At 38.3% G+C, this 20,459-nt stretch overlaps 1 protein-coding gene across 1 annotated transcript in view; it reads right to left on the bottom strand.

The window, feature by feature from the left end:
* Window positions 1–20,459, bottom strand: part of LOC149154177 (pumilio homolog 1-like) — a 60,946-nt gene that overhangs the window by 29,010 nt on the left and 11,477 nt on the right. Inside the window, exons 5-7 of the mRNA XM_089445842.1 lie at window positions 8,995–9,207; window positions 8,781–8,891; window positions 2,653–2,847 (exon numbers count right to left, since the gene is read on the bottom strand). Coding sequence (XP_089301968.1) covers window positions 2,653–2,847; window positions 8,781–8,891; window positions 8,995–9,207 — 519 coding nt within the window. The remainder of the gene's footprint in view (window positions 1–2,652; window positions 2,848–8,780; window positions 8,892–8,994; window positions 9,208–20,459) is intronic.

Below are 20,459 nucleotides of genomic sequence, written 5' to 3'. Positions count from 1 at the left end.
TGGCCTTGTTGCTCGTTTTATGCAAAACCCCCGTGAAAGTCATTGGAAAGCAGCTAAAAGAATACTTCGTTATGTTCGAGGTACAGTACAGTTTGGGATTCATTACAGTGCCAAAACAGCTCCTCTATTAGTTGGTTTCACTGATTCTGATTGGGCTGGTGACCCTGATGATCGGAAGTCTACTGCCGGTTATGTCTTCACTCTTGGTTCAGGACCTATTACATGGGCTTGTAAGAAACAGGCTGCCATTTCTCTTTCGTCAGCAGAAGCAGAGTATCATGGTGCCGTGGAAGCTAGTAAGGAAGCCTTGTGGCTTCGTCAGATCCTATCAGAGTTTGGCTTTGAGCAGCAGCATCCAACCACACTTTGATGTGATAATCAAAGTGCCATTCAGCTATGCAAAGATCCAGTCCAGCATCAGCGCAGCAAACACATTGAACTACACATGCACTTCATCAGAAAGCTCATTCATGACCATGTTCTTGAAGTGCAATATTGTTCAACAGATGATCAGGTTGCAGACATCTTCACAAAGGCTCTCACAGAGGCGAAGTTCACTAAACTTCGATATATGCTTGGAGTTCAGGAAGTTGTCACTAAGGGGGGATAGGCTCTAGTGCCTCCTTCCTTCTCCTATTGTGTCATATTTGTAAATCCTTCAATCCTATCCCAAGTTGTTCTTAAGGGGGGATGTTAGGATATTCCGACACATAGGAAATAGTTAAGTACAACTTGGTCTAGTTTAGAGTTAGGTATAGAGTTAGGTAAAGTGTGTTTCTTTACCGTTGTACATTTTGTAACTTACAATCCGACGGTCACGATATGTAGTGATCCGACGGTTCATTCTCTCCTCGGTATTACCGACACTTGATCCGTGGCTTGACACCCGATTGGTCCATGAGTTCTATTTAAAGCGCATGGAGGGTCATTGTTCGGGTAATCCGTGCATGAGAGAAGCTTATGTAAATTTTCATTCTTTGATTAATAAATTGCCTGTAGTAGCCACGTTGACGCAGGCCGTGGACTGTCTCCCTCTTTGAGGGTTTTAACCACGTCAAAAATACTGGTGTATTGATCTGTGATCTGGTTGTGAGCGGTGTCCTTTTGGTGTTCTTTCTGAGGAACTTACCCTGTAAATTCCTACATATATAGCTCGAGTTCAGCCCGTATTTACTGCAGGAATCCAGGCCAAAATTCCTGGGTACGCAGGCCAGATTACCAGTATTTTTACCTGAGCGTGGAGCAGCACAAACTTAGGCAGGAAACTCTTGAAGTTGAAGCCTTTTGTTCAGCTGAGAAGAACCTTGTTTTCAGAGCAGAAGTGCTGACTGTTCAGAGGTCTATTTCCAGTGAAGAAGGAGCTGAAACGAGGCTGTAAATTGTGCTGATGAAGAGCAGACTGTGGGTGAAAAATATCAGTACAGAATTCAGCGTAAAGAGAACCTCTGAGATGCTTCTTCAAGGGAATAGATAAGTTGAAATTTCTTGTGTTTTAATTGTTGTAAGAAATTTCTAAAGCAGCAATAAAATCCTCCTTGAACACTGATTTCCCCTCGTGGGTTTTTCCAGAGTCATTAGACCAAAATATTGTCTCTGTTTTCTGAGTGTATGTGCTTGCAAAAATTCTTGTATCAATTGTTGAAAAGCTAAAAGAGTAGAGTAGCTTTTGTTTCAAGTCAAATGCAAAAATTTAATGTACATATCAGTCATAAGTTTTGATGGGTTTTGGGCATTAAACCATGCAAAAACATGAAACTGGGTGGGTTACAGCACTTGCATAATTTTCTACAATTATTCCCTCGGGATCCTGATACTTTTGTTTGTTTTAAACACTTAAATCTAATTGCCAGAACTAAAAACAGCAGACAATATCACACATAAGTAACTCATATGCAGATAAAATAATAACAAGCCTGCACTATCTTTATACACTGCTCCAAACAGCTTTCCTTCAGTCACAGACTATTTGGATGAATTCAATCTCATCCATAGTGATAGTAAGGAGCTGACGAAAAGCTAAATAAGCAAATTTTCCCTACTCCAAAGCTTAGGGTTTCAAAATGATAAATAGGGTCCTTTACTTGAATTTTTTTAATCTCCAAAAACCACCTTCTGGCCCGAAACACACATTGCAGCCCCTGAAATGTTTCACAAGAATGGGCTAGGTTTCCAAATCATGTCAAAAGGTCAGTTTGTCATATCAGGTTTTCAGAAACATCGTTTCAGGGTTTTGGATATGGCATTGAAATGTTTTGATGTCATTTTAAAGCTGTATCCCCTCTGTATCAGAATCTGAAACAGCGAACTGTATCCCTGAAGTTCCTAGATGTTTCTCATAAATAAGGCTGTCATTAATATTTTACCCTCTCAATACATAACATTCAAATTAAAAATTAGACACAATGTGTTCACCATAAGAACACATCATTAACTTGAAAATAAGACATCTCAATATTTATTTTGAAGAAAACATCGAAAAAGACGAACAGTGCTTTAAACTAATTGCACACAACAGGAACATAACAGCAATGATTAATAGAACATGAACAGGGAAATAACGACAATTGCACATACAGAAAACAATATGTAGAAATCTACACTGCCAGACTCAATAAAAAGTCAAACATGTCTTTGATTAAAAGGAAGACATACCTGCAGGGGCTCATTTTCATCTGTTAAGCCAAGCATCTCTTTGATCAAAAATTCTCGCTCAACGGGACCTCCAAACACTAAACATTTTTCTACTACATTTGAAGCAAACTTTTGTTGGCTCATTTGAACTATTTGTCCTGCTAGTTTCTTAATTACAGCAGAACGTTCATGTGGTTTGCCATGCTCAAGTACGTGCTGAAACAATGACAATAAATATCAGATTAACATGGATTATACAGCTAAATACTAAATAAGTTGAATACCTTTGATAAATTTATGGCATGGTAAAAATGGCTGAAGCATATATAATGAATTAGAATAAATTACAAATACTTCAAGAGGTGAGATTCTTAGATACAGAACATCTGCTGAAACCTGGATTAGATGAAAGGAATAAGCAATTGTCTTTGTAAGCCTATTTATAAGGAGTCAAGCACAAGTCCAACTTAATTACTGCAAGACAATAAAGGCTTGTTTATGACAAGCTCAACGGTGACAACTCCCAAAATGTCAAAGAATTTATTAAATACATTTGTGGTGGGTTTAACATGCATATAAATCAGAAATTGTAACTCGTTTCCAAAAATAAAACATTTGTAAACAGAATCATGAATGAAAACTTTCAATAAATAATGAGTAAAGTGTAGAAGATCAAACAAGCCAATGGAGAATAGATCCCCTTGTAGCAATTCAAATGTCATTTCAACTTATCTGGATTAGAGAAGGCACTGACCACTTGAAGGCGGGTAAGGTTTTATTGAAGAACCATGAATGCTACTAAAGGCCCCTAAACCAATAACCAGTTGATTACAGAGGCATAAATCCCTACTAGCAATTCAGATATCATTTCTAGTATTTCACATAGGCCTTCTGCAAACCACTTGACATAAAATGGAAACATTTGTTGACAAACAGATTATACCACCAAAGGCACTGCCACTTGTAAAATGGAAACAATTTGTTGAAGAACAGGTTATAACTCCAGAGGCCCTTCAAATTGCCCCATGCATTACACACAAATTATCTCTGCAACAGAAGCAAAGACTCCTACCTAGGAGAGTCTGTATTACAAACAAAACCATACCAAACAACGTTATAGAATTTTGTGTGTCCATGCAATTGGAGAAGTCTTAATGTATAACAGAAAAACATATTCATAAACGTTACAAAAAAATAAAGATAAAAATACATGAACCAGAAATCAGGTATACTATGGCTATCACAGTGTTATATGAGATACGGCAGTTTGTCCTAAGCAGTGTATCTAGGCAGGATGAGAAGCCCACTTTCTTAACAAAGGGCCATTTTACATATTAAAATAAGAAGAAATCAAGTATACGATTCATGGACAGTTGTTTGGAACTAAAATGTGATGAAATTGACATGGAAACCAAGCAGTAGCACAAGCACCTTTGGCATGCTACCAACCATAGCAGTGAACAGAATTATAGAAAAGACAAGCAGTTAGTCAGCATAGTTGTTAATGACTTTATGTCTCATTAAATCTGGAGGGTTGGGAAAATAAATCTTTTTGAAGGCCCCTCTCACTTGTATACATTTTTTCCATTTTGCAAATTTTATAATTTTTCTGAGCTACAAGTTACTTTTCTGGATGGTAGATTGAGAAGAAAATATATACAACACCAAACTCTCTCAAAATATGTATTGGACACTTGGCAAGTTGGCATGGATCTCTATAATAACATATAAATGCAAACCAATTAAGATTGTTCCAATCCCTTTTCATAGTTAATTCACCAGTCAAAATTCAGCTCAGCTGGGATTCCCATCATTCCAAGCCCGTTCCAGTGCAATATGGCCATGTTGAAAGATTTTTAAACCAGATTTTCATAATCGAAAGGGCAAATTTTAAGAAAATAAGATATAATATGGCCAAGTTATGACAAACATGTACGTGTGTGCATGCACCAAGAAACCATGAGAAAGAAAAATTTAAAATACACATATTAATTCGCCCTTTGTTCAACATGCTCCTTTTTCTTATCCTACCCCTATGGTGTCCAATTCTCCTGGTCAATCTTTCTCCTCATGGATGACCCCGTATGTGGCTTCTTCCTTTGTTTTGTACCCTTCCATTTTTTTCCCTACCTAGCCCAAGCCTTTCTCAAAGCCTTCCATTTCCCCTACTACACTGAAGGCAAGCACTTTCGCCCCCTTCCCTTCCTCCTTCAAGGCATAGATCTCTATAATAACATATAAATGCAAACCAATTAAGATTGTTCCAATCCCTTTTCATAGTTAATTCACCAGTCAAAAATCAGTTCAGCTGGGATTCCCATCATTCCAAGCCCGTTCCAGTGCAATATGGCCATGTTGAAATTTTTTAACCAGATTTTCATAATCGAAAGGGCAAATTTTAAGAAAATAAGATATAATATGGCCAAGTTATGACAAATATGTATGTGTGTACATGCACCAAGAAACCATGAGAATGAAAAATTTAAAATACACATATCACTTCGCCCTTTGTTCAACATGCTCCTTTTGCTTATCCTACCCCTATGGTGTCCAATTCTCCTTGTCAATCTTTCTCCTCATGGATGACCCCATATGTGGCTTCTTCCTTTGTTTTGTACCCTTCCATTTTTTTTCCTCCCTAGCCCAAGCCTTTTCAAAGCCTTCCATTTCCCGTACTCCATTGAAGGCAAGCACTTTCGCCCCCTTCCCTTCCTCCTTCAAGGCAACTCTACCTTGATTATCTTTCCCTAACAAGATCATCCCTACTCCTTACCCATTTGATGGGGTCCCCTCTCAACCTTTCCTTCTCCCTTAGCTTCCACCTAAATTATTAGGGTACCCTCTTACAACCTATGATGGTAACATGTTCTACCTTGGCGCCTATCATTTTTCTCTTCACCCTTCATCTCCTCTCCTTTGCTTTCCATTGCCTATCTCACCATATACACTTCATGTGGCCATTGTCACTTCCCCTTCATCACTTAAAACCACTCATTCGCTTCCTTTCTTTGCTTCACTAGCTCCTGTTAGTGTCATCACCTCTTGCCATTGATAACTCTCTTTAGTGTTGTGGTTACTTGCCTCTATCATCTTTGCTAGCTTTTGGTAGCAATGTTTTGCTTCTTTCCCCCTTTCATGTTTTCTCCCTAAAGTGAGGTAGAATATCCCTTGTTCACCCAGTGAGGTAGGTTGTCTCCTCTTTTCCCACCTAGTGTGTGGTAGGTCGTCTCCTATTCGCTCTTTGTTGGTTTAGGTTTCACTATATGTGTGATGTTACACCTTAAGGGTCACACCCTACTCCCACCTCCTCCATTTTGTCACATTGTGGATCGCTATCCAATTCGATGAGTACACCGAATCTTATACTTTCTACCTTTTCCAACTAATTTTGTCACTCTTACAAATTCTCATCCCTCAAGACCAGTGTAGCCAAAAATGAACTTCTCATCAAACCCATCTATGAGGTTGCCCTTGATTTTTACCCCCATACCATCTGGCATCAAACTAACACCCCCACATCCCTCCTCTGCCCCATGAACAATTGTTATGATGACAAATGTGGACTCCTTTATGAACAACTTTGCTTCGAACTTTATCACAACACCCCTCCATTCCCCACATCCGAAGAAATTACAAGTGTTTCCTTTGTTGCAAGAAACACAATTTCCTTAACAAAAGGAGGCATGAGCTTCTCGAATCCCTCTACAATCCATCCACCAAAATCCTTCTAGAGCACCCTCTTTTGCAACAATGTTTCCCTCCCAGTCAACATAGATCACTAGTCCTTGGTCTCACATACTACCTCAGTTTACATTGTCCCTAGGCAACCCCTAATCCACATTACTTCTCCTTCCTCTTCTTGGCATATGAATTAGTTCCTAAAGTCATGACTATGAAGCTTTCACATTAAGAATTCATTGGAGAGGCATAATTAGTTGGATGAATGGTTGCTTCCATTAGAATTGTGTACTTATGAACCAAAAGCACACCTAGTGGAATTGATGCAACCTCCCCTAGCAATATTGGATTTCATGTTGGGATGGCTCCTAGAGTGCTTCTAGTGGATAATATTGTTCGATCTTGTGATAGAGCCTAGAGGATGTTAACGCCTACAAGAAATGAGCAACATTAATCAATCGTCCATCCATACCCTTAACTTTGCTATTGAGATTATCAATTTCTTCCTTCAACTATTCAACGTAAATCTATAATTTGCCCTCAATTTCTTATTCATCTGAGAGTAAGTCTTTACTATAAATTATGTATAAGCTCTAGGAACTACATGTGAAGTGATGCTTTGATAACCTGATCCAAACACACACTTGGGGCATACACATTAACTAGATTATGGTGTCACAATTATTAAATTAATTCATACAAAACATAAGATAATTTTATTAATGCTAAATAAATGACCACAAATAGGTCAATGGGACTGCCAAGTACTTCAGTGAAAATACAAAATGGAAGCAACATAATCATTGCTCCTGTTCTTGGCTATGATGAGTTGCAATCACACATAATTGGATTGAGGTTGTCCCTACCAGGTCAGACATCATAATCAATGCAAGATGGCTTTACACTGGGTACTATCCACAAAATGCTAAGTGCATGAGGGTTTCCTTGTGAGGTTTTCCTTGGAAAAAGAGTCATCTAAGTTAGCCACAAATTTCTAAGAAGTGCCTGAGGGTTATGTGAGGTTTTCCTTGGAAAAATAGTCATCTAAGTTAGCCCATAACAATTATGTCTACCCAAACTCAAACTCAATGCCGCTATTTTAGTTTTTATTTAAAAAAACTTTAGTATTCAGTTTCATCAAACAGAAATATATGTCACATATGAGTGCCTTTAGTATGGTTTAGAAAATAACGTTAAGTACAATCAGGAATGTCCAAAAAAATCAGAACCAGGTAATCTACGGTCACCTTGAATGAATCCTACTAATGTATAGGAAAGAGATATTTATTAGTAGTTATTAGGAATGGGGTGAAAGTTCATGTATAAGAATCTTTTTATATTGTAAGTATTAAATTTTTATGTGCTTATTAATTAAATTTAAATATGGTTAATAATATTTGGGCAAGTGGTATTGATAAGCCATGGTATTAAACCATAATATTGTAACAAAGCCTATTTACAAGTTAATAATATCCATGGTAAAATGAGGGTGAATATCCGTGGTTAATAATTATTTTATATTGTAAATTTATTGTGAGTATTAATTTTTGGTTTAAAATGTTATAAAAATAAATTAAAATAAAATATGTATAAAATAAAAATATTTTGATTTGAAATGAGTTATGGTTTTTGGGCATGTGGCATTGATAAGCAATGGTATTGGCCCATGGTATTGTAGAAAAACTTATTTAAAAGTTAATAATGTCTGTGGTAAAATGTCGGTGAATGTTCATGGTTAAGAATCTTGTTATATATGAAAAGTATTGAACTTTTATGAGATTATTAATTAAATTTAAATATGGTCACGAAATCATTATTTTAATTTATAACTACTATATGTGATATGTACATTATGATTTTATTTTATCTAAACAATTGTTCATAATTTTATTAATAAAAACAAACTTACCATATCAAAAAAATTGAATTTAGAAAATGTTTACATCTAACCCCTAACATCTAACATTTAACTCCTACATATCTACCCCATAATGGCTGTAGAGCGCCTCTCGGCACAATCATAAGGTTCTACTTCCGCACTGATATTGGTTGTCCTTCTCCACCAATATTTTTGAATAATAATTACTTTGCAGCTAACCTTCTCGTGGAACTGAAATTTATCTAGACTGGTTTATATGAGTTGGTATTTACTATTTACTATTGCTTAATGTACCAGCTGTGCATTTCCAAAAGTTTTCATTTAAAGATTTCCTTCCGACTGTTATACAAGATTTTCCTGACAACCTCACAAATATAAACCAATATACAAATTCCAGAGACGGCCAGATATTTATTAGTAGCTGTGCATTTCCAAAAGTTTTTATTAAGGACTTCCTTCTGGCTGTTATACAAGATTTTCTACAGACAATCTAACAAATATAAACCAATATACAAATTCCAGACTGCCAGATCAATCTTGAAATGTAAATTCTTCATTCTATCATGGTTTTAAATATCTAGGAGTTACAAACCTGCACAACATAATTCCCATACTGGTCTTGTGCAAGAGTACAGACCGATTGCAAGATCTCTTCCATCATAATGCTCTCTGTCTTTGCGTCAGTGCAATGTTCCAGCACCCTCTGTTAGAAAAAATATTTTAGAAAACATCTATGGATTTAGTATACACAAAGCACCAAAATATAAGTAACAGAATCTGATTAGTAATATAAAAAATGTGTTCACCTGTATGACTCGACATCCATACGGATGGGTGGACAAGGCCACGACTTGTCCAAAAAAAGATGAAATGATAAACTGAATTTTATCCTGGGGAATACATTCAATGCACTTCTGGATGACATGGTTTCCATTTTGATCACGAACACAGCGCATGACATGCCCTTCTAGCTCCAAAACCATCTGTGCTTGTTGATCCGCATCAACAACCTCGATGGCCTGCAACATCCAGTTCAAAGATCCCATGAACCAAAAGGTCTTAACAATGATCATAATGGAGTCTAAATCATGATTATGTTAAGCAATTATAATTCAGTTCAAAGATCCCATGAGCCAAAAGGTCTCAAGTTTCAACAGTGTTCATAATGCAGTTCAAATAATGCTTCAGTTAAAGCAATCAATCATAGCATGCTGCCAATTTGGCAAAACATTGAAAATAGTAAATGGGCCAAGAACATCCAACATTTAAAAACAGAAAATATTATAGTCACTCTAAAAATATGTAGGTGTTTATATTATGTCATTTATATTAGGGACATGACTCACGTAACAGTTAGATGGTGTGGTTAGGGATTACGAGCTCAAACCATTTTATCTACCTAGTGATGTTATAAATTGCAATGAAATATGATTGTGTAAAAAAATGTCTAAGCTGAAGCATAATAATAAAATCAACCTGTTTTTCTCTCCAGCCATATATCTCTCATATATTTATCACCCTAAAATTTCAATATGGCATCAGAGTGATACCAGTCATGAGGTCACAATTGGACAACATTCATGTCTCACAAAGCTCCTGCGGTGTAAAAAGTTCTCAATGGTGTAAGAATGAAGAACAGTGTTGTAGAAACCACCCCCCAATGGTCTGAAGGACAGAACTGTGGTCCATACAAGTCCACAGCCAAAGCATCAACAATCCATAGTCCACAAATTTGGAACCATGGATCTGCCATTTTCACACTCCCTACCACTGTGGAACCATAACATTTCCATACATGGTAACATGCATGGAACGGCAGTTCAGAACATGGTTCTTCCATGGTTCCATAACATTTCCCACACAATTCCACAAACTTGAATTTTTTTTTTATTTTATCTTTAACTCATGGGTTGGAGTGGGACCTAGGGTGGATTTAAGGATGAGGGGGCAGGATGAAGTTAAGAGGCCTCTTTCCCCTTACTTTTCCTCATTATTTCATCTTATTTGCTTGAGCTTGGAGAAGGGAGGAAAAAGAGCAAAGGAGATAGCAGAATTTTGAGGGCACATTTGCAAGAGGATGGAGAAGAGTACAAAGGAGCTTGAATGAGTGAAGAAAGAGGAGCTTCACTGAGATAACAAAGGCTGCATCTACCTCAACTTCTGAAGAGCTAAAGAGGTAAGTGTAAACTCCAACTCCCTCCTTTTCTTGTATTTTTTGTTTGTGTTTTTTTTCCTCTTCTCCTCTCTTTCCCATTCCCTCTCCTTCCTCATTTTATTGCAAGTTGTCCATCTAGGCTTCGAGAAAAAAGGAGCTCTTTTGGCTTATTATTCCATTTTTGGTTTTGGTGTTGGTGGGGTTAGGCATCGAAGGAAAGAAATGGAAAAAGAGGCTAGTGATCACACTCGTAGCGACCCAAAGGATGATGATGAGGAAGGGTTTGAAGGGTACAGGGATGAAGAGGGCAATGAAATACACGGCGGAAAAGGTTCATTGAAACCCTTGTGGATATTTGTGATGAAACTTTGGAGGGGGTCAGGGGGCAGCGTGGAACTTTCCAATTTTCATGCCCTCGTGCTTGTCATGGTGGAAAACCTTGTATCATTTCATATACCCATGTGAGGAGGCATCTGTGTGGGGTAATGGAGAGTGATGACAATAAGTAAGTGTGCCATAGGGATCTCAATTTTCCCTAAAGTATCAATGGAACAAAGGCAAAAATGCACCCAAAAAGAGGAGGCTGCACAAAAAAAATATGGTAAGAAACAAAAACTCTAATCCAATGCAATCTCTAGATTTCGTGGTGGTGACCACACAGCATCATCTTCTCGTGTAACTTCTTCTAGAACCTCTGAATATAGTATAACAATAGCAGGTGTCATTAATATTGGTGGGAGGGATGACATGAATGCAAAAGTGTTACAGTTACCTTGTGCTTGTGGTATACCATTCAATTTCACTCCCCCTACTGGCAGAATTTGTTTAAGGCCATCAATAAAGTCCCATAAGGATACAAGATCTCAACTATGGGAAAGCTAGAACTTTGTTATTAGACAAAGAAAAAGCAAAAATTCATAGATCTTTGACAAGATTTACAGATGAGTGGGGGGATTGTGAGGTACCCATTATATCAGATGGTTGGGCAAATGTTAGAAACCAACATTTGATAAATGTTCTTAGCATTTTTGCTAAGGGTGTAGTTTTTCTTATAACATATGACTCTTCAATCACTGCGTCTTCTCAAAACATTGCAAATCTCCTATTACAAGCAATTAATGATGTTGGTCCTGCTAATGTGGTTTAAGTAATCACTCATAATGCAACAAATTGTAAGGGGGTGGGGAAAGTCATTGAGCGAACTAATTCACACATCTTTTGGCCTGAGTGCTTGGTGCAAACATTGAAGCTTTTGATGCAGGACAATTGTCAAGCATCGAGAATGTGGATGGATTAACCATCCATACAAGAGAGGGAAGTAACTCATTAAATTTGTCATAGGGAATACAAGGGTCAATTACATTTATGACACTTACCCCAAGTTGCAGTTGCTTAAGATTGCAAAACCTAGATTTGCAATGTTAAATTTCTATTAAACCCTGCAACTACTTGATGAATAACTGAAAATTGAAACTTAATTAACTTTCACCAAGATACAGAGCTTCTTAACAACTTATAAGTAGTGGAATAAAAACACAGAGATAAAAACACATGCACAAATTAACATTCTTGTTTCCTCAATAAACCCAACAGGGAAAACCTGTTTGCTTGATGTGGTTGTTTTATTGATTGTGCTTAAGCACTTGGATCTATTACAAAGCAATTTGTCTCTTTGAGAAAGCATTTTACTTCTCACATAATTCTCAATCGATACAATTGATCTTGGCTAGCCTTAATCCTACTTGATCTCAACCTTCTAGCACACAGTTGTTCATTTGTTGCCTCCTCGCCTCGCTCTACAAAATCGGCTCTCTTCTGCTTGATCTTTGCACACTAGAGGTTACTTAATTCTTACGCACTAGGTCCCTATTTCGTAGCGCACATGAACCCCTATTCTCTAAAGCAGATCAAGTCTTAATTTATAGGAAAAATCCCTATTTCCTTGTGCACTTCCTACCTCCTATTTCTTAGGACCTAGCTCCTCTTCTCTGCATTCTCTGCACACAACCAGCTTCTAAATCCTAGCGCACTTGTGCCTCAAATTTCTTAGGACACAATTCATGCACTCTCCACAATCAAGGCTCTCTCACAAACTTGTGAGCTCTGTCTTGTCTAAAACATTTGTGCACAAAACAATGAATTATTTGTGTCTTTGTCCTCCTCTTTATAGGCCCAATTCGAACATGCAAGGAGGCCTAGTTCTATTTTAGAAGTCAAGTTTTGATCGATTAGTTGACTGAGAATGATACTCTTTCTCTCACTCTAACTAAACTGCTAACTGCCACCTCGTTCTGTAGTCAAATTGATGAAAACTCCTATATAACTGAAGCTTCAACTCTATGCATGTTAACTTGATGATTATGCCAGTAAACTGGAAATAACTCATCCCAACTAAAGTATAACTCAAGAGGGTAATATGAGGTCTTCATTGGCTAAGGCGCAAGCCAAAAGGCCTTGCTTCTAACATTTTCAACACTCCCTCTTAGTGAAGAAGGTACTTCAAGAAGAACCTCGTCCACTTGGATCTATCTTCCACACCACCATGTTATTCGTTGTTGCAACTACTCCCTTTGAACTAGAAGATTTCTCTGCTTCCTGCTACGGAATCTGATCTGAAGACCTGTTCTTTCCAATCATGTTCCTATGATTTGAATCTATCACCTCAGTCATAAGTACCATCTACCCCGTCTATCTCTATGGTTGTTTACTCTGATTGAATGTAGTCCTGGGAGATCCAACTCTCTCTTGATCCCCCTTAAACAATTCGTTTACCCACTTGGCTCAAACTCTCCCTATACTAGGAGTCTTTGACTGAGTGGCTACCTCCACTCGCTTTGGTCTCTTCTCCTCATCATCCTGTTGGTCGGCCCACTTGCCAGCTAACCAAGACTCAAACTGTGATATTGATTGAGGCTCCTTCTTGGGAGCTCTAAACTTCTCTTGCTCTAAGGACTCCCTTAGAGCTCTGCTCTCCTCAACCCTCATGTCTCTACTCTGGGCACTTCCTGCCTTGATGCTCAAAGTTGTGCTTGTCTCAACCTGTAGCAAGTACAGATTCTTCTTCCTCACACCTATCTGCTTCTTACATAAAGAAGCTAAGTGTTTGAGGTAAGCCTTATCTCTGCTAAAGATGACATTATAACCCTTGTCCTCAAGGGTAGCTACTAAAACAAGGTTTTGCTTCAAGCCTAGAACATAGAGGACATCTCTAAGATGGAGATAGCTACCTCACTCTCTCTCAAAACTAATAGTACCAACTCCCCTAGTTGAGAACTTGCCATCATCTCCTAGCTCAATGTGAAATGACGTGTCCCTCTCCTTCAAGTGGCTGAAATACTCCTTGTTCGTAGTCATGTGGAAGGATGTTCCTAAATCAATATACCATACATTGTTATCTGCTAAGCTTTCCATGCAAGCTATCAATGAGAAATCCCTCTCGAACTGAGTAGAAAACACATCTACCTCAGCTGCTACAGCTACATGATCCTTACTGGACTCCTTCCGACTAAGGACACTTAGTGGCATAGTGTCCGAACTCATGGCAATGGAAGCACTTGATCTTGCTCATATCCTTCTTCTTCTCGATCTTCTAGACTTAGCCTTTCCTTGGCCCTTCTTACCCTTGGCTCTCCTACCTTTACCTACCAGGGCAAAGTTCTCCTTGTCCTCAACTAGAGTTTCTCTACCAGCTCTCGTCCCTCTCCAAATTTCTTCTTGAACACGGTCACTCCATAACTTTTTCCAACTGGGAATATTTTCTCTGCCACTTACTACAACCTCCAAACTATACCAAGACTTGATGTCCTAGAAGCGCAATAATCACAAGGTTGATGTCTGCTACAGTTACGCCCACTCCACCTAGCTCATCTCAAACTTGAGTGAATTTCAAAAGATACGTGATGATGGGCTCTCCTTTGCTCATCTGGATACTTCTTATCTTCTCCTTGAGAGCAAGCTTCCTAGCATCACAGGAACCCTAATACAAATCTAAGATGACTTTAAGCATCTCATCTCGCCTTGGTGTCATTCTTGCTATGTTGGACCAACTATTGGGCATCTTGAGGTGAAGCTATTGTCTACTTCACATACTCGAGCACTCCATTTTCTTCCAACACCACTGAGATCCACTCCTTCCATGAGCGAAAATTTGAGGCTCCCTCTAAACTATCATCTGACCTTAGTCTTTGGAACGCCATATTGTTATCCAAAGAACTACTCTGCACACCAAACTCTAGTGCAAGCCTTCTGCTTGATCTGCGCACTTCACTGACTGATCAATTTGGTGTTGGTCTTTATATTGATCTTTGTTCTGACACCATGTTAAATTTCCATGACAGCATGTTAAATTTCCATGAAACCTTACAAATACTTAGATGAATAATCGAAACTGAAACTTAGTTAACTTTCACCAAGATATAGAGCTTCTTAACAACTTATAAGTAGCGGAATTTAAACACAAAGATAAAAACACATGCACAAATTATCACTTGTTTTCTAAGGAAACCTAACAAGGAAAACCTATTTGCTTGATGTGGCCATTTTATTGATTGTTCTTAAACACTTGGATCTATTACAAAGCAATTTGTCTCTTTGAGAAAGTGTTTTGCTTCTCACACAATTCTCAGTTGATACAATTGATCTTGGCTAGCCTTGATCTTGCTTGATCTCATCCATCTAGCACACAATTGTTCCTCTATTGCCTCCTTGACTTGTTCTGCAAAACTTGCTCTCTTATGCTTGATCTTTGTGCACTAGAGGCTCATTGATCCTTGGGCACTAGGTCCCTATTTCCTAGCGCGCATGAGCCCCTATTCTCTGGCGCAGATCAGCCCTATTTTATAGGTAATTCCTTGTGCACTTCCTCCCTCCTATTTCTTAGGACCCAGCTCCTCTTCTCTACACACAACTAGCGCCTAAATCCTAGCGCACTTGTGCCTCTTATTTCTTATGACATACAATCAAGGCTCTCTCACAAACTCGTGAGCTCTGTCTTCTCACAAACCTTTGTGCACAAAACAATGAATTCTTTGTGCCTTCATCGTCCTCTTTATAGGGGCCCAATTCGAACATGCAAGGGGGCTCAGTTCTATTTCAGAAGTCAAGTTTTGATTGATGAGTTAACTAAAAGTGATACTATTTCTCTCTCCAATCAACACTGGAGTTCTTGATCCATCCTAATCAAGGTTGAAGGCTTACTCACTCTAACTGAACTTCTCACTACCACCTCTTTTTGGTAGTCAGATTGTTCAAGACTCCTATATAACTGAAGCTCCAACTCTACGCATGTTAACTTGATGATTATTCTAGTAAACTGGAAATAACTTGTCCTAGTTGAAGCCTAACTCATGAGGACACATCGAGGTCTTCACCGGGTAAGCCACAAGCCCAGGAAACCTCGACAGGTTCCCTAGCCCTCCAAGCCCAACAAAAGCACCATCCGGTTTGGGAAGGGGATGAAATTGTCACCTCGATTTGTAGGACCTTTTAGGATCAAAGAGAAAATTGGACCAGTTGCCTATCGTCTTGTACTGCCACCCCATTTGCATAAAACTCATGATGTTTTTCATGTATCTGTTTTACGACATTACGTTTCTGATGAATCTCACAAGCTGGATTGGCAGGACTTGCAGGTCTCGGACATGGGAACCATAATGGTAGAACCATTACGAATATTGGACCATAGGGTTCGACAGCTCAGATGTCGCACGGTGGACCAAGTTAAGGTCCAATGGGACAAGTATAGCCCAGGATCTGCTACCTCGGAGGATGCAGAGACTATGCATCGTGACTACCCCTCACTTTTTTGAGCATCTGTGATGCCTATTTTGACTTAGATAGCTACCTATGTTAAGGTTCTATTTTGCAGTTCCATGTTATTTATTTATGAACATTATGTAATATTGATGCACTTGGTTTGACACATAAAACTACTTATATGAATCAGTTGATAGATTTGATATTGATGATAGAAATGGTTGATGTATGGACCACATTTATGACTCACTGATGATAGAAATGGTTGATGTATGGACTACATTTATGACTCACTTAGTGATGGATTATCTAGTGCGTAACTTATCAGAATTATTTTGGTTCATATATAGCTCAAGTGGATATGATTTATTTAAATGAATGACTTAGTGAGAATTCCCAGATTGACGCATGGATACTAGACTTAATAATGTGATGATTCTTGTCTTGTTGTTATATAAATGCATGAATAAGAGCTAACCCGCAAGGGGAAAAGAACTATATCATAGCCAAGAGGGAAGGACGAGACATCTCATGAGGAAGGTATAATGTACATTATTTTACTACATTTGGTATCTACTTAATATGCACTCTTATGACACGAGTAAAATGCAAATGACAGGTGGCAAGACGACCTGACTGGATTATTCGATGACAAGTCCAACCAACTCTGTGGTGTGGTCCGTATTAGGGTATTGACCCTAGTTCTGCAGGAGGGGTGGAGGCATTTCCCACCGTGTATCCTCCAAAACCTGGAATTGTGGGAGGGCAGTGGTGGACACGCTCCCCTAGACGTGTGATGACGATTGCCAGTTGCCTGCTAGTGAAGTTAGGTCGATGTATTCGACGCTTCCACCATGTCGGTTTTATCAGTGGTTAGTATGGCCATTGCCACTAATAAAGCAGTAGAGGACGGATAGGGTGGGAACAAAAGTAGGCCAGGATGGATAGGAGGATATAGATCAGTTGGAGACTCTTGATGGGAAGTAATGTCATTGTCTGACTTATTAGATTTTATTGCTATAGCTCTCTCTGGTTTGCTATGCTTTCAAACTCCTTGCATCTTTTCATTTTAACTTCGGAACGAAGTTTTTTGAAGGAGGGGTGTATGTAATGCCCCACTTAAATCTTATCCTGCAAATTTTGTTAATGTTTACATTATCCGAAAATAATGAGAAATATTGGTCTAATATAAAATTCATGATTTCCATTATTCAAATTCCCCACTTACCTTCTCAAATTGAATATTAGGTAGGATATGGTCTTTATTTCAAATAATATATGTATTCATCTCACAATCCCCAATGTACCCTCACATTTACTAGGGAGAAGACATGGTCCTCTCCATGTAATTACATCTCACATTCCCCAATGTACCCTTACATTTACTTGGGAGAAGACATGGTCCTCTCTAACTCATTATCAATATACATATTCATTTCACATTCCCCAATGTACCCTCACATTTACTAGGGTGAAGACATGGTCCTCTCCATGTAATTACATTTCACATTCCCCAATGTACCCTCACATTTACTTGGGAGAAGACATAGTCCTCTCCATTTAATTATCAATATAGATATTCATCTCACATTCCCAAATGTACTTTTAAGATTTACTTGGGAGAAAACATGGTCCTTTCCCATTAAATTCCCAATTTTATATTCATGTCACATTTCCAAATGTACTCCCAGCTTTACTTGGGAGAAGAGAAGTCAACTGTAAGGATGGATGAGAAGTTAATGACATTAATGAGAAGTGGTTGAGATGGAGAAGGGAATGAGGGTATAAAAAGGGAAGGGGGAAGGGAGATAAAAGGGGGAATGTTGGGTCTTGCTTATGGTTGTGGGGTTGGTTGTGATTGTTTGGACTTGTTGTGTTTTTGGAGACCTTAGGAACCTGTGGAGGTTTCTTGGGTTGTTGAGAGAAGGGAAGTATTGTTATCTTGGTCTGGATCATTCATCCTAGACACACACACACTACATCTGGTTGGACTTGGGCTCGGAGGGCTAGGGAATCTGTGGAGGTTTCCTAGGATAGGGATTATTTCCTAGTTGGCTGAGAGGTAAATCCAGTTGGGTCTATCAAGAGGAGCGTTCAGCAGGAGCAGCAGGACAAAGGTATCTCCATCAGTCATCGGTATAGGTATTCCTCCATAGACTACTCTTGTAAATTTTATCAAAATGAAATATTCACCTCAAGTTATGCTGATTACAATGAAATGATAAAATTGTATTTGTTTAAAAGTCGTGTAAGTAAGTTATCGCCTCTGATCACATTTAATTTCAGAAGAAAGTAGATTTGCTAGCGGACCCTAGGGTAGGTCTCTTACACATGTTTCATAAATGAGATTTTAGATAAGGAAATCCATACCAAAGCTACCAATTTTCAACAAAACATTCCACTACATGCCTTAGCATATGTTCCTACACCTAAATGCCATCATGTATCATGGTTTTCATCACAAGCACCTGTTGGGGGAAACAAGAGAGAAGCTACACCAAGATCTAGATGTTCAAGCTGGTTAAATGAAAGCATTAGACAAATTAGTCCCTGATGAGGAGTGTGACACCATACAAACATAGTTGAGCAACTACATCCTTTGCACTAGTTCCTTTAGGACCAACCATGCAATCAAAGATTGAGGGAATTTGTCTTCTCCCACATGGTGGAACATGCATGGAAGTGCTACTACATAGCTAGAATGTTTGGCAATACGAGTGCTCTCACAAGTCATGAACACTTCCTCTGTAAAGAGGTGTTGGAGGACCTATACCTTCATCCATAGTGTCAAAAGAAATGGTTGAATGTAAATCAAGTAGAGAGCTTGGTTTGTGTTCATTAGAACTTGCGAGTGTTGTCCCATTACTATGAGAAGCCAAAGACGCTGGATGGAGAGGAGGATAATTTAGAGATTAGAGAATGCTCTTTTCCAAGACAAAGATGATCATGTTATGATGCCACCCCTATCTAGTGCCATGGTCCCCACATTACTTAAGCGGCAACAGCAAGGTCTTCAGTTCCACTACCACCATCTACTTCACTACCACCACATGTAGGCCCATGCAGCAATCATGGTGGTGTAAGGAAGAAATAATAGTAGATAGATACACTACTTTATTTGTCATAGTCTATAGATGATAGATTAGACTTTAGTGTTTTGAATTTGGACTTTTCAATCTTCCTACTTCAGCATTCTAGATATTTTTTTAAATATCAATGCAATATAACACACATGTATATGTAGACACTTCCTGGAAACTTCACTTCTAAGGAATTTTTAAAAATGATGCTTCTAACTCTTTGTTTCTCAATTGCTTCTTGCTTCGTGCACCATTGGTGAAACAAAAAAGCAAATTATATATAATAGGGGGGATGTGTGGGAGTACCCTCAAATTTTAGGGAAATTTAGGGGAGACATTGGGGTATATAATTTTTTTAATATATACCCCAATGTCTCCCCTAAATTTCCCTAAAATTTGAGGTTACTCCCACACATCCCCCCTATCCTAGAGTCTTGGTGGAACATAACTATACAGTAAACATTAAAATAGCACTAAATTCAAGTTTGTACATTATTAAGATTAAAATTCAGTAATGAAATACATTGATTCATACACCACAAATGCAACATAAATAGTAAAATACTGGTACATTAAAAAGCCTGAATATTTTGTCTCTAGAGGTTTGGAATCTTAAAAATAATTTTTTCATTAGAAGTTAATTATTTTATGTTTTGTTTTAAACTGTTTTATTCAATCTGGTTCAATCCGACTCAACCTAAGTCCGGTTCAAAACCCAGTTTGAAAGGTGACCAGTCAAAGACTGGTTCCGAGTTTTAAAGCCATATGATGAATTGTTATGTTTGGATTTTCTTTTTTAATAATTTTAGAGATGGGGCCCCCTATGTTAAGGACCATGACATCCCAGGACCCATCCCCCATGAATTTCCCTGAAGTGTGTGGGACATCTCCATACATACCCCATGTGTGTTTCCCCATTCTTGCATCCTGGAAACTTGGTGCAACATTGACAGAATCTGATACATCAGCAATGAAGAGACCCAAAACTCAAGATGAAGAGAAGCTGAAAGCATGGCTTATCAATAGGGTACCATAATAAGGATGCAGAGAGCACTGCAGCAGGTTACTCAAGTGCTTCAGTAGATGCATATCAGTAATCAAAACTTAGTAGCCATCTTTCAGTTTGTAAGTTTCTTATTTGTGTAAGTTTTGGGCTTTTGTATTATGGGGGACTAGTTGAAAATATTATTTCCAAATTTCCATGTTGATTAAGGTGGGGTGTTAAAGTATTAACATGCCATAATATTTAGGGGTTTGTAATGGTCATTTCGTACTAGCAATA

Source organism: Pinus tabuliformis, chromosome 9 (genome assembly GCF_031772625.1).
Source record: "Pinus tabuliformis cultivar Carrire ecotype Pingquan chromosome 9, CPIR1, whole genome shotgun sequence".
Classification (NCBI taxonomy): Eukaryota; Viridiplantae; Streptophyta; class Pinopsida; order Pinales; family Pinaceae; genus Pinus; species Pinus tabuliformis.
The sequence above is the reverse complement of the archived record's forward strand: the minus strand, read 5'-3'. Positions and strand labels throughout refer to the sequence as shown.